This window comes from Coregonus lavaretus (genome assembly GCF_964263955.1).
Source record: "Coregonus lavaretus genome assembly, chromosome: 11".
In the NCBI taxonomy this organism is placed as follows: domain Eukaryota; kingdom Metazoa; phylum Chordata; class Actinopteri; order Salmoniformes; family Salmonidae; genus Coregonus; species Coregonus lavaretus.
The window spans coordinates 42,686,607-42,700,964 of NC_139998.1; the positions used below are offsets into that span (position 1 = coordinate 42,686,607).

The window sequence follows — 14,358 nt, forward strand, 5'->3', positions numbered from 1 at the left end:
GATCTCACCTCGTGGAGTTGCAATGATCATGAGAATGGTGAGGAATCAGCCCAGAACTACACGGGAGGATCTTGTCAATGATCTCAACGCAGCTGGGACCATAGTCACCAAGAAAACAATTGGTAACACACTACGCTGTGAAGGACTGAAATCCTGCAGCGCCCGCAAGGTCCCCCTGCTCAAGAAAGCACATATACAGGCCCGTCTGAAGTTTGCCAATGAACATCTGAATGATTCAGAGGAGAACTGGGTGAAAGTGTTGTGGTCAGATGAGACCAAAATCGAGCTCTTTGGCATCAACTCAACTCGCCGTGTTTGGAGGAGGAGAAATGCTGCCTATGACCCCAAGTACACCATCCCCACCGTCAAACATGGAGGTGGAAACATTATGCTTTGGGGGTGTTTTTCTGCTAAGGGGACAGGACAACTTCACCGCATCAAAGGGACGATGGACGGGGCCATGTACCATCAAATCTTGGGTGAGAACCTCCTTCCCTCAGCCAGAGCATTGAAAATGGGTCATGGATGGGTATTCCAGCATGACAATGACCCAAAACACACGGCCAAGGCAACAAAGGAGTGGCTCAAGAAGAAGCACATTAAGGTCCTGGAGTGGCCTAGCCAGTCTCCAGACCTTAATCCCATAGAAATTCTGTGGAGGGAGCTGAAGGTTCGAGTTGCCAAACGTCAGGCTCGAAACCTTAATGACTTGGAGAAGATCTGCAAAGAGGAGTGGGACAAAATCCCTCCTGAGATGTGTGCAAACCTGGTGGCCAACTACAAGAAACGTCTGACCTCTGTGATTGCCAACAAGGGTTTTGCCACCAAGTACTAAGTCATGTTTTGCAGAGGGGTCAAATACTTATTTCCCTCATTGAAATGCAAATCAATTCATAACATTTTTGACATGCGTTTTTCTGGATTATTTTGTTGTTATTCTGTCACTCACTGTTCAAATAAACCTACCATTAAAATTATAGACTGATCATGTCTTTGTCAGTGGGCAAACGTACAAAATCGGCAGGGGATCAAATACTTTTTTCCCTCACTGTAGGGCAGATATTTCAGAACAAACTACCTTTTGATTTTCATGGGGGGGGGGGGGGGGGGGACTACTATCTGTTGTTCCATGTAGTGAATCTGTTATACAATGCGTTTGTATGGGCTAATAAAAATTCAACCCCCCCCTGCTTAGACTGTAATGATTTAACTGTTGATGTAGTTTGCTCTACCTCCTTGTTCTTTGCATGATCTTTCTTTGAAAGCATGCCCCATATAGTATGACGTTAGCAGAGAACCTGTGGTTTTCACGTTTAGTCAGACTTTAGTTCATTGGTAGTGGTCTCAAGCGTGTCACTTCTTCAATCTGTCGTCAGATGTAATCTACTGTACCATATTCAGCTCAGCAGATCAGAACGATGCCTTGTATCCTTCATTAAGTGCAGAGAGTTGATCTCACTGACATATGGTTAGATGTTTTTTTTTACTGTAGCTAAAATGGAGTTGCTAGTTACCACACAGTTGATTGAGTCCTGTGGTACATTGGGAGACAAGTGATTGAATTAGCCTCAGCCTCCTCCTCACATCCCTGTTCAGTGCGAGCAGAGAGGGTCCTGTGCAGAAATGTTACTGGGTCGGTCTCCAACTCTGTTTACTCACTACACACACACACTCACACCCACACTATTTTAAGACGTCATTGAGATGCTGACTGGATAGATTTAGCGATACAGAGCTCACTGAATAAATGTGAGATCCAGCCAGGGTTGTCTGTGTGTGTTCAAGGGTCACTATCCAACAAACGGCTGTACATGCCCCCTCTGTTTCGTCACCATGTGGTTTTGCCTCACAGACAGTGTAACTCATGTATCAATGCTTTGACAAACAGGCCACCCACTAGCTTGAGCTTCCATTTACAGCAGTACTTCAAAAGCAGTAGATTTCTAGGATGTAGGCCTACAGCTGTATTGGATCATTTTAAATGCAAATATTCTTAACTGTTGCTCTGTCTACTCTGTCTGCATTGTTGGAAGTGCTTTTAGACTAAAGCACTAGTCTGCATTACAGGGGTGGAGGTGAATTAATTCAGTTTCAATTCAGTTAATTCCAGTGAATTGAAACAGGCTACCTATTTAAAAAGTAATCCTGAATTTAAATGGAACTGAACCCAAACCCTGACTTGCGCACGTAATGGTTGTTACCACAGAGTGGGAGATTGTCACGGCCTGATAATCTGAGGTAGCCGCCCGATGCCCTGATTCTATCTGAAGGTTTGGTGCTTAATGAATGGCAGGTTTGTCTGGAAGACAAAATGAAAGCCCCTGATGTGATCAGTAGATAGGCCAGGGAGGGACCATCGTATCATATGTCTTTTGGTAAATTCTGCCGGCTTGCCACACAAGGAAATATTAAACCTCTTCTAGGAAAACAAGATATTCTTATTAATCCCCCACCATTCCTGTTAGTGTTTTGAGTGGGTTTATCGTGTCCTTCCTGTCAATGCTAGTATTTTTAATTTAAAAAAATGTTTTTTAATGTTGCAGATAAATTAGCTTTAATGTTGCAGATAAATTGTGGCTTCTCTCAATGTAATGTCTACATCATTTCCAATCCTTATTATTTATCTTTTGTTTGTTTTTAGTCCCAGCCTTCATCTACCCTCAACCCCTCCCATCTACAGTGGGGGAAAAAAGTATTTAGTCAGCCACCAATTGTGCAAGTTCTCCCACTTAAAAAGATGAGAGAGGCCTGTAATTTTCATCATAGGTACACGTCAACTATGACAGACAAAATGAGGAAAAAAAATCCAGAAAATCACATTGTAGGATTTTTAATGAATTTATTTGCAAATTATGGTGGAAAATAAGTATTTGGTCAATAACAAAAGTTTCTCAATACTTTGTTATATACCCTTTGTTGGCAATGACACAGCTCAACCCCATTCCTCTATGCAGATCTCCTCTAGAGCAGTGATGTTTTGGGGCTGTCGCTGGGCAACACAGACTTTCAACTCCCTCCAAAGATTTTCTATGGGGTTGAGATCTGGAGACTGGCTAGGCCACTCCAGGACCTTGAAATGCTTCTTACGAAGCCACTCCTTCGTCGCCAGGGCGGTGTGTTTGGGATCATTGTCATGCTGAAAGACCCAGCCACGTTTCATCTTCAATGCCCTTGCTGATGGAAGGAGGTTTTCACTCAAAATCTCACGATACATGGCCCCATTCATTCTTTCCTTTACACGGATCAGTCGTCCTGGTCCCTTTACAGAAAAACAGCCCCAAAGCATGATGTTTCCACCCCCATGCTTCACAGTAGGTATGGTGTTCTTTGGATGCAACTCAGCATTCTTTGTCCTCCAAACACGACGAGTTGAGTTTTTACCAAAAAGTTATATTTTGGTTTCATCTGACCATATGACATTCTCCCAATCCTCTTCTGGATCATCCAAATGCACTCTAGCAAACTTCAGACGGGCCTGGACATGTACTGGCTTAAGCAGGGGGACACGTCTCGCACTGCAGGATTTGAGTCCCTGGCGGCGTAGTGTGTTACTGATGGTAAGCTTTGTTTCTTTGGTCCCAGCTCTCTGCAGGTCATTCACTAGGTCCCCCCGTGTGGTTCTGGGATTTTTGCTCACCGTTCTTGTGATCATTTTGACCCCACGGGGTGAGATCTTGCGTGGAGCCCCAGATCGAGGGAGATTATCAGTGGTCTTGTTTGTCTTCCATTTCCTAATAATTGCTCCCACAGTTGATTTCTTCAAACCAAGCTGCTTACCTATTGCAGATTCAGTCTTCCCAGCCTGGTGCAGGTCTACAATTTTGTTTCTGGTGTCCTTTGACAGCTCTTTGGTCTTGGCCATAGTGGAGTTTGGAGTGTGACTGTTTGAGGTTGTGGACAGGTGTCTTTTATACTGATAACAAGTTCAAACAGGTGCCATTAATACAGGTAACGAGTGGAGGACAGAGGAGCCTCTTAAAGAAGAAGTTACAGGTCTGTCAGAGCCAGAAATCTTGCTTGTTTGTAGGTGACCAAATACTTATTTTCCACCATAATTTGCAAATAAATTCATAAAAAATCCTACAATGTGATTTTATGGAAAAAAAATTCTCAATTTGTCTATCATAGTTGACGTGTACCTATGATGAAAATTACAGGCCTCTCTCATCTTTTTAAGTGGGAGAACTTGCACAATTGGTGGCTGACTAAATACTTTTTTTCCCCACTGTATCTCTGAAGACCTTCCAGTTTTGATTTCTAGCTGCCATATATTTTTCTGCTGTCATGTTTCACAAACGTTCTGGACCTTTCTATGCTAGTATTCTATAGATGATAAAACTCACCTTCCATCCGGGTCTCTGTATTCCATAGTTGTCTGGACTAGCCTGTAATTCTAGGAGAACCTTCCATAAGGACAACCCTCTACAGCACTCCACCAATCAGGCCTTTATGGTAGAGTGGCCAGACGGAAGCCACTTCTCAATAAAAGGCACATGACAGCCCGCTTGGAGTTTGCCAAAAGGCACCTAAAGACTCTCAGACCATGAGAAACAAGATTCTCTGGTCTGATGAAACCAAGAATGAACTCTTTGGCCTGAATGCCAAGCGTCACGTCTGGAGGAAACCTGGCACCATTCCTACGGTGAAGCATGGTGGTGGCAGCATCATGCTGTGGGGATGTTTTTCAGCGGCAGGGACTGGGAGACAAATCAGGATCAAGGGAAAGATGAACGGAGCAAAGTACAGCGAGATCCTTGATGAAAACCTGCTCCAGAGTTCTCAGGACCTCAGACTGGGGAGGTTCACCTTCCAACAGGACAACAATCCTAAGCACACAGCCAAGACAACACAGGAGTGACTTCGGGACAAGTCTCTGAATGTCCTTTAGTGGCCGAGCCAGAGCCCGGACTTAAACCTGATCGAACCTGAAAATAGCTGTGCAGCGATGCTCCCCATCCAATCTGACGGAGCTTGAGAGGATCTGCAGAGAAAAATGGGAGAAACTCCCCAAGTACAGGTGTGCCAAGCTTGTAGCGTCAAACCCAAGAAGACCCGAGGCTGTAATCGCTGCCAAAGGTGCTTCAACAAAGTACTGAGTGAAGGGTAATTTACTTATGTAAATGTCAAATTTCCGTTTGTATTTTTTTATAAATTAGCAAATTCTAAAAAGCAGTTTTTGCTTTGTCATTATGGGGTATTGTGTGTAGATTGATGAGGGGAAAAAATACAATTTAATACATTTTAGAATAAAGCTGTAATGTTACAACGTGGAAAAAGTCAAGGGGTCTGAATACTTTCCGAATGCACTGTAGGTAGGTACAGTGGGGGAAAAAAGTATTTAGTCAGCCACCAATTGTGCAAGTTCTCCCACTTAAAAAGATGAGAGAGGCCTGTAATTTTCATCATAGGTACACGTCAACTATGACAGACAAATTGAGATTTTTTTTCTCCAGAAAATCACATTGTAGGATTTTTCATGAATTTATTTGCAAATTATGGTGGAAAATAAGTATTTGGTACACCTACAAACAAGCAAGATTTCTGGCTCTCACAGACCTGTAACAACTTCTTTAAGAGGCTCCTCTGTCCTCCACTCGTTACCTGGACTAACTATTTAGCAGTCTTATGGCTTGAGGGTAGAAGCTGTTCAGGGTCCTGTTGTTTCCAGACTGCATTGGTACTGCTTGCCGTGCGGTAGCAGAGAGAACAGTCTATGACTTGGGTGGCTGGAATCTTTGACAAGCTCCCGACTGCGCCTCACAAAAGGGCAGTTTGAAATGCGCCAATTAAGATTACAATTTTGATTAAATTTTACGCATGGGAAAATTAAAAAGAACCAACAAGGCTAGTTCGTTCTTGTTCCGGCATGGCCTGGCACGGTTTGGTTCCTCTAGTGGAATTGCGCCAATAGCTTGTCTTCTCTCGAGAGCCAGGTCTGCCTACGGCGGCCTCTCTCATTAGCAGGGCTATGCTCACTGAGTCTGTCCATAGTCAAAGCTTTAAAGTCACAGTGGTCAGGTATTCTGCCACTGTGTACTCTTTGTTTAGGGCTACGTAGCATTCCAGTTTGCTCTGTTTTTTGGTAAATTCTTTCCAATGTGTCAAATAGTTATCTTTTTGTTTTCTCATGATTTGGTTGTGTTGCTGTCCTTGGGTTCTGTGAGGTCTGTTTGTGAACAGAGCCCCAGGACCAGCTTGCTGAGGGGGCTCTTCTCTAGGTTAATCTCTCTGTAGGGGATGGCTTTGTAATGGAAGGTTTGGGCGTTGCTTCCTTTTAGGTGGTTGTAGAACTTAACGGCTTTTGGACTTTGATCATTGGCGTGTATTGTCCTAATTCTGCTCTGCATGCATTACTTGGGATTTTACGTTGTACACAGAGAATGTTTTTACAGAATTCTGCATGCAGTCTTAATTTGGTGTTTGCCCCATTTTGTGAATTCTTGGTTGGTGAGTGGACCCCAGACCTCACAACCATAGAGGGCAATGGGTTATATATAACTGATTTTAGCCACATCCTAATTGGGATGTCGAATTTATGTTTATTTTGATGGCGTAGAAGGCCCTTGTTACTTCTTACCTTTTATGGTTGGATGTTCCAGAGGTTCAGCTGTGACACAACACAAAGGCTTTATTTTTGGCTAAAGTAATACAGTGTACTTTGGTTTTATGGTGCTTCTGTTTTAAAATGCTGACAGACGATAGAAGACCACAATACCAGTTGTTAATGCGGATTAAAAAAGGTTGGATTTTACATTTACAACCAAAATCTTTTTGATGTAAATGGCATGTAATCGAAGGGTCCAGACACCTTTTTTGTTATTTCACATGTTTTTGAGAAACTTACCCCACATAGCAAATCACCTCCTTATCATCGTTATGTAGTATGGGGGCCCCGAAAAAACATGAACTAAGGCTCCAAAAACACCCAAATACGTCCTTTTAGAAATGGCAAAACTCTCAGTATAATGATGCAGGTATCACCCAACTACCTCATCCCCATATTGTTATTTATTTTGCTCATTTGCACCCCAGTATCTCTATTTGCACATCATCTTCTGCACATCTATCATTCCAGTGTTAATACTAAATTGTAATTATAATTATAAGTGTTCAACCGCTTTGTTATGGCAAGCCTAAATAAGTTCAGGAGTAAAAATGTGCTTAACAAGTCACATAATAAGTTGCATGGACTCACTCTGTGTGCAATAACAGTTTTTAACATTATTTTTTAAATGACTACCTCATCTCTGTACCCCACACATACAATTATCGCTAAGGTCCCTCAGTCGAGCAGTGAATTTTAAACACTGATTCAACCACAAAGACCAGGGAGGTTTTCCGATGCCTCGCAAAGAAGGGCACCGATTTTGTAGATGGGTAAAAATAAGAAAACAAGACATTGGAAATCCCTTTGAGATTGGTGAAGGTATTAATTACACTTTGGATGGTGTATTGATACACCCATTCACTACAAAGATACAGGCGTCCTTCCTAACTCAGTTGCCGGAGTGGAAGGAAACCGCTCAGGGATTTCACCATGAGGCCAATAGTGACTTTAAAACAGTTACAGAGTTGAATGGTTGTGATAGGAGAAAACAGAAGATGGATCAACAACATTGTAGTTACTCCGCAATACTAACCTAATTGACAGAATGAAAAGAAGGAATGTGGCAAAGAAATTAACTTTATGTCCTTTAATACAAAGTTTGGTGCAAATCCAACACGACATATCACTGAGTACCACTCTTCATGTTTTCTAGCATGGTGGTGGCTACATCATGTTATGGGTAGGCTTTTCATTGGCAAGGACTAGGGAGTTTTTTATAATAAAATATAAATAACTTCACAAATCTTCATTGCAAAGGGTTTAAACACTGTTTCCCATGCTTGTTCAATGAACCATAAACAATTAATGAACGTGCACCTGTGGAACGGTCGTTAAGACACTAACAGCTTACAGACGGTAGGCAATTAACGTCACAGTTATGAACTTAGGACACTAAAGAGGCCTTTCTACTGACTCTGAAAAACACCAAAAGAAAGATGCCTAGGGTCCCTGCTCATCTGTGTGAACGTGCCTTAGGCATGCTGCAAGGAGGCATGAGGACTGCAGATGTGGCCAATAAATTGCAATGTCCGTACTGTGAGACACCTAAGACAGAGCTACAGGGAGACAGGACGGACAGCTGATTGTCCTCGCAGTGGCAGACCACGTGTAACAACACCTGCACAGGATCGGTACATACGAACAACACACCTGTGGGACAGGTACAGGATGGCAACAACAACTGCCCGAGTTACACCAGGAACGCACAATCCCTCCATCAGTGCTCAGACTGTCCGCAATAGGCTGAGAGAGGCTGGACTGAGGACTTGTAGGCCTGTTGTAAGGCAGGTCCTCACCAGACATCACCGGCAACAACGTCGCCTATGGGCACAAACCCACCGTCGCTGGACCAGACAGGACTGGCAAAAAGTGCTCTTCACTAATGAGTCGCGGTTTTGTCTCACCAGTGGTGATGGTCGGATTCGCGTTTATCGTCGAAGGAATGAGCGTTACACCGAGGCCTGTACTCTGGAGCGGGATCGATGTGGAGGGTCCGTCATGGTCTGGGGCGGTGTGTCACAGCATCATCGGACTGAGCTTGTTGTCATTGCAGGCAATCTCAACACTGCGTTACAGGGAAGACCTCCTCCCTCATGTGGTACCCTTCCTGCAGGCTCATCCTGACATGACCCTCCAGCATGACAATGCCACCAGCCATACTGCTCGTTCTGTGCGTGATTTCCTGCAAGACAGGAATGTCAGTGTTCTGCCATGGCCAGCGAAGAGCCCGGATCTCAATCCCATTGAGCACGTCTGGGACCTGTTGGATCAGAGGGTGAGGGCTAGGGCCATTCCCCCCAGAAATGTCCGGGAACTTGCAGGTGCCTTGGTGGAAGAGTGGGGTAACATCTCACAGCAAGAACTGGCAAATCTGGTGCAGTCCATGAGGAGGAGATGCACTGCAGTACTTAATGCAGCTGGTGGCCACACCAGATACTGACTGTTACTTTTTGACCCCCCCTTCATTCAGGGACACATTATTCAATTTCTGTTAGTCACATGTCTGTGGAACTTGTTCAGTTTATGTCTCAGTTGTTGAATCTGGTTATGTTCATACAAATATTTACACGTTAAGTTTGCTGAAAATAAACGCAGTTGACAGTGAGAGGAAGTTTCTTCTTTTGCTGAGTTTATATTAGTATGTTATTTTTCAGAAATGTTTTACAACTATTAGATTTTTTCTTCCACTTTAACATTAGAGTATTTTGTGTAGAGCGTAGACAAAAAATTGCAATTAAATCCATTTGAATCCCACTTTGTAACACACTAAAAAATTGGGAAAAAGTCAAGGTGTGAACTTCCTAAAGACACTGTATATTCCCTTTTGCGCGACTGGAGCCGTTTCGCCTATCCAGCTGTTCCATTTTCCGTGTTGCATGCTGCTACAGGTAACTGCCAAAATAAAGGGAACACCAACAGTTGTCTTAATAGGGCGTTGGGCCACCACGAGCTGCCAGAATAGCATCTATGCACCTTGGCATAGATTCTACAAGTGTCTGGAACTTCCTGTGTGGACGCACCCCATGCTTTCAATATGCTTTGTGTCACTCATTTACTTTTTGGCAGTTACCTGTAGAATGGACTGAGAGATATCGCTTGAGTCGCAACAAAATGGAATATAATGTTGCGGATAAAGTTCGGTATGACACAATTTCATGTGTACAACATCTAAAGACATGCGTCACTATACTGAGAGCTTTGCAATTTCTAAAAGGCCGTTTTTGGAGCCATATAGGGTTGGGCGGGATCCCAATTTTCATATCGTTCTTCTTCCATCCTGTGATTTACGGTATTACACAAGGGGGCGCCAAAACAAAGCAATAAAGCCTAAGTCTATTTCCAGAATGCTAACAAAAACTGGCACAAGTAATCGCACATTTCCATGGAGGCTACTAGCTAAATATGCTAACGAGCACAAACGAAAATAAATGAATTGCAAAGACAGGCAATCCAGCACATAAAGTTATACATATATAGGTAGGAGCTACCGAATGTCATTTTTGGTGAGTTTGTACATGCTGTTCACACTGTCTGTCTGGAGTCGCTAGGGCAACGGGTCTGCCTGCTCTGCTCGGAGAAGGGGTTACTTAGATAACTAGCAAGTTAAACTTGTGTTATCGCAGAATTATGCATTTTTCACCCAAAAAAAAAATATATATAAAACACATAAGAAATATCTTGCTGCATTTTGTAAACCCAGATCTAAAATGTTTCTTACTGTTATTTCAGTTGCACTTCTCCACTCTGATGATCATTCATGAATGGCCATTCTATCAGCAGACAGCTCTCTGTCTGATGTGTAGCTACTTTTCTCTGGTACTTTTTGGTGTAGCCTATTTTCTCCAGTAAAATGCAATATTAACTTTATGAAAACACTTAGGAATTGTAGCTGGCTACATTCTTTCCGTGATAAACATTATAAATATGATGGCCATGCACATTTTTGCAAAAAATACTTTGCTTTTTCATTGGTAACTAATTTACTTGTTTGACTGCCAGCCAGATAGCATTGCACTTCTGTTGTCATCTGATGAAAAGGTAGCTATTTTCTGCTGAATGTGTTGCACAAATGTATTTTCTGTGTAGGAAAACTAGAGTTGCACACCCCTGATAACTCTATCGAAGTCCCAAAAAACGGTTTACTTTCAATATAAAACGCGACCCCTGCCAATACAAAGCTGGACTCACCTATAATAATAATATGCCATTTAGCAGACGCTTTTATCCAAAGCGACTTAGTCATGCGTGCATACATTTTTTTGTGTATGGGTGGTCCCGGGGATCGAACCCACTACCTTGGCGTTACAAGCGCCGTGCTCTACCAGCTGAGCCACAGAGGACCACCTCACCTGCTCCCACTTTCTCCTGTTGTGCTATTTACAAACAAACAGGTGACTGGCTCAACTGTTCTGGGGAACTAACTACAGTAAGCTTCATAATGTGACAGGTGAAATGAAGAACGCGATCGGCTTTATCTCCTAAGGTATTGCACAAGTTGACTGCAGGTATTTACTTAAAAAAGTAGCTACAAATATTAAGATTTATTGAAAAACCTCAAAAAAAAGTTTCAACGGTATTGATGGTATAGAAAAACTATCCCGTGGCTATTTCCAAATACCCCGGTAGACAGTATATGGAATACCCCCGAAGCATACCCTCATACTACACAACAAGGATGAGGAATTTATTTTCAGTTTGTGGTAAGTTTCTCAAACATACAGTATGAAATCATGAATGTGTCTGGATCCTTCTATAACATGCCATTTACATCACAAATAGAGATTTGGTTGTAAAAAATAAAACTCCTTCAGGATAATGACTCATCTGGTTAAATAGCTTGTGTTATGACTCCACAGTTTGTACGGGTTGCTGTATTCCACTTTGTGTGCATGTTGACTTTATTTCTTCCTTTTTATCCTCCCACTATTCTTGCTCTTAGTTATGTCTTTGTTGGGCTAGTATGAGATGGTTGTTTTTCCAACCATGCTATGCCAAAATCTCGCTGTGTTCTAGTTTCCTTTGTTTAAATAAATCCCAAACGCCTTCTGATTCAACTTTGGCCCACCTAATAATGACTAGGGAGTTCCCTTGTGAAACCTGCCGTCCACAGCGCTCTGCTCTCCATCTCTCAGTACATCTCATTAAGCTGCCTTACCTCTGACCTTTTTCAGGCAATACCACTTGAATGCCCCCACGCCCGATATGCACATGGACATGTTCAGCCATTTGGGGTTCCATGACGATTTCCCCTCCCTCAACCTCCCCAGGAACGGAGACTTCCCTCAGGTAAGATCTCCCAATATCACGCACTCTCTTCCTGTCTCTCTCTTTCTCTGTCTCTCTGTCTCTCTCTCTGTCTCGGTCTCTTGCTTGAGCATTATTTCTATCTTTCACCTCTCCCTCTATCTCTGTCTGTCTCTGTCTGTCTGTCATCCTGTCTTCAATGTTGCAAGGTTGGTTATTCCTGCCTGCAGAAACAGTGATTAAAACGTTGCGTCCGACACTGTCTACACCAGGGGTGTCAAACTCGTTTTAGCTCAGGGGCCACATGGAGGAAAATCTATTCCCAAGTGGGCCGGACCGGAAAAATCATGGTATATATAACTTAAAAACAACAACTTCAGATTGTTTTCTTTGTTTTAATACGATCAACATACAACATAAAGCTGGAGCCTGAGGACAGTGTGTCCAAAATAGTACAAGCACAACATCACTATTAATCATAAAACACGTCAAGTTTATTTGAAAATTCTAAAGAAAAAGAACACACAAACACACAATGCCTCAGTGATTAACAGAACTGTTTCACAGATCACAGAACTATATCAGGGTGTCATTTCTCAGGCAGAAATGTAGATAAAAATAATGAAATCCTGTTCCCAAAACAAGTGCAAGAACCACAGAGTCAAGAATAGGTTAAATATACAAATAAAATAAAATCAATTAAAAACAATAGCACATCAACATAAAAACATATAAACATAAAGCTGGAGCCTGAGGACAGTGTCCAAAAGCACAACATCACTATTAATCATAAAACACCTCAAGTTATTTGAAAGTTCTGAGGACAAAGAACACACAAACACACAATGCCTCAGTGATTCACAGAAGTATATCACAGATCACAGAACTATATCAGGGTGTCATTTCTCAGGCAGAAATGTAGATAAAAATAATGAAATCCTGTTCCCCAAACAAGTGCAAGAACCACAGAGTCAAGAATAGGTTAAATATACAAATAAAATAAAAACAATTAAAAACAATAGCACATCAACATAAAAACATATAAACATAAATCTGAAATCGTTGCTCAAACTCCCGTAACAGTCCCGTTATTTTATCTTTGAACCGCTTCATGTCTGCCACATGTTGGGTCGCACACACATTTTTCAGACAGGGGAAGTGAGCTGCATCACCACCGGCAAGTTGCGTCTCCCACAATGACAGCTTCAACTTGAAAGAACGTATGCTGTCATAATACCGCGTGACAACTTTGTTGCGCCCTTGCAGCTGTTTGTTCAAGTTATTCAGGTGCTCTGTAACATCCACCATAAATGCAAGGTCCGGCATCCATTCTGCGGAATGAAATTCTAACACTGGTTTGCCCTTTTCTTCCATGAACTGTTCAATTTCTTCTCGTAAATCAAAGAAATGCCTCAGCACAGCACCTCGGCTTAACCATCTTACCTCAGTGTGGTATGGCAGGCCATAGATGTGGTCTTTCTCTCTGAGAAGGCTGTCAAACTGACGGCGATTCAGGCTTCTGGATCGGATGAAATTAACAGTTTGGATGACCACCTTCATGACGTTATCCATCTTTAATGACTTGCAACACAAAGCCTCCTGGTGCAAAATACAGTGAAAAGTCAAAAAATCACGTCCTCCATTTGCAGATTGCACTTTCTCTCTGAACTTTGTCACAACGCCTGCTTTTTTCCCGATCATTGAGGGCGCACCATCTGTAGCCAGGCTGACAGCGCGGGACCAGTCCACTCCGACCCTGTCCAGCGCGCCGACGAGTGCGGTAAAAATATCAGCTGCTGTCGTTGTATCTGTCATCGGCACCAACTCCACGAACTCCTCGGTGACGGTCAATGTGTCATCAACTCCGCGGATGAAAAAATGGCCAGTTGTGCAACATCTGTAATGTCCGTGCTTTCATCAATTGCAACCGAAAACGCAATAAATGACTTTACTTTTTGCTTCAACTGGCTGTCCAAATCCACATTTCTTTCAAAATCATCTCGCGGGCTGGATTAAACCAGTTTGCGGGCCTGATCCGGCCCGCGGGCCGTACGTTTGACACCCCTGGTCTACACAGAGTAAAGACGCTCCCTTTCCTGTGAAGGCTTGTTATTAATAAGCCGCATTTAGCAGGGCAACTGTTCGGCCTCCGACCGCAAGGCACTACAGAGGGTAGTGTGTACGGCTCAGTACATCACTTGGGCCAAGCTTCCTGCCATCCAGGACCTCTATACCAGGCGGTGTCATAGGAAGGCCCTAAAAATTGTGAAGGACTCCAGCCACCCTAGTCATAGACTGTTCTCTCTGCTACCGCACGGCAAGCGGTACCGGAGTGCCAAGTCTAGGTCCAAAAGGCTTCTTAACAGCTTCTACCCCCAATCCATAAGACTCCTGAACAGCTAATCATGGCTACCCAGACTATTTGCATTGTCCCCCCCCCACCCCCTCTTTTACGCTGCTGCTACTCTCTGTTTATTATCTATGCATAGTCACTTTAACTCTACCCA

The 14,358-nt window shown here is 43.0% G+C and overlaps 1 protein-coding gene across 1 annotated transcript in view; it reads left to right on the forward strand.

Annotated features, from left to right (window-relative positions):
* Window positions 1-14,358, forward strand: part of LOC311137630 (protein strawberry notch homolog 2-like) — a 120,572-nt gene that overhangs the window by 34,119 nt on the left and 72,095 nt on the right. The window contains exon 4 of the mRNA XM_084172136.1: window positions 11,779-11,893. Coding sequence (XP_084028262.1) covers window positions 11,779-11,893 — 115 coding nt within the window. The remainder of the gene's footprint in view (window positions 1-11,778; window positions 11,894-14,358) is intronic.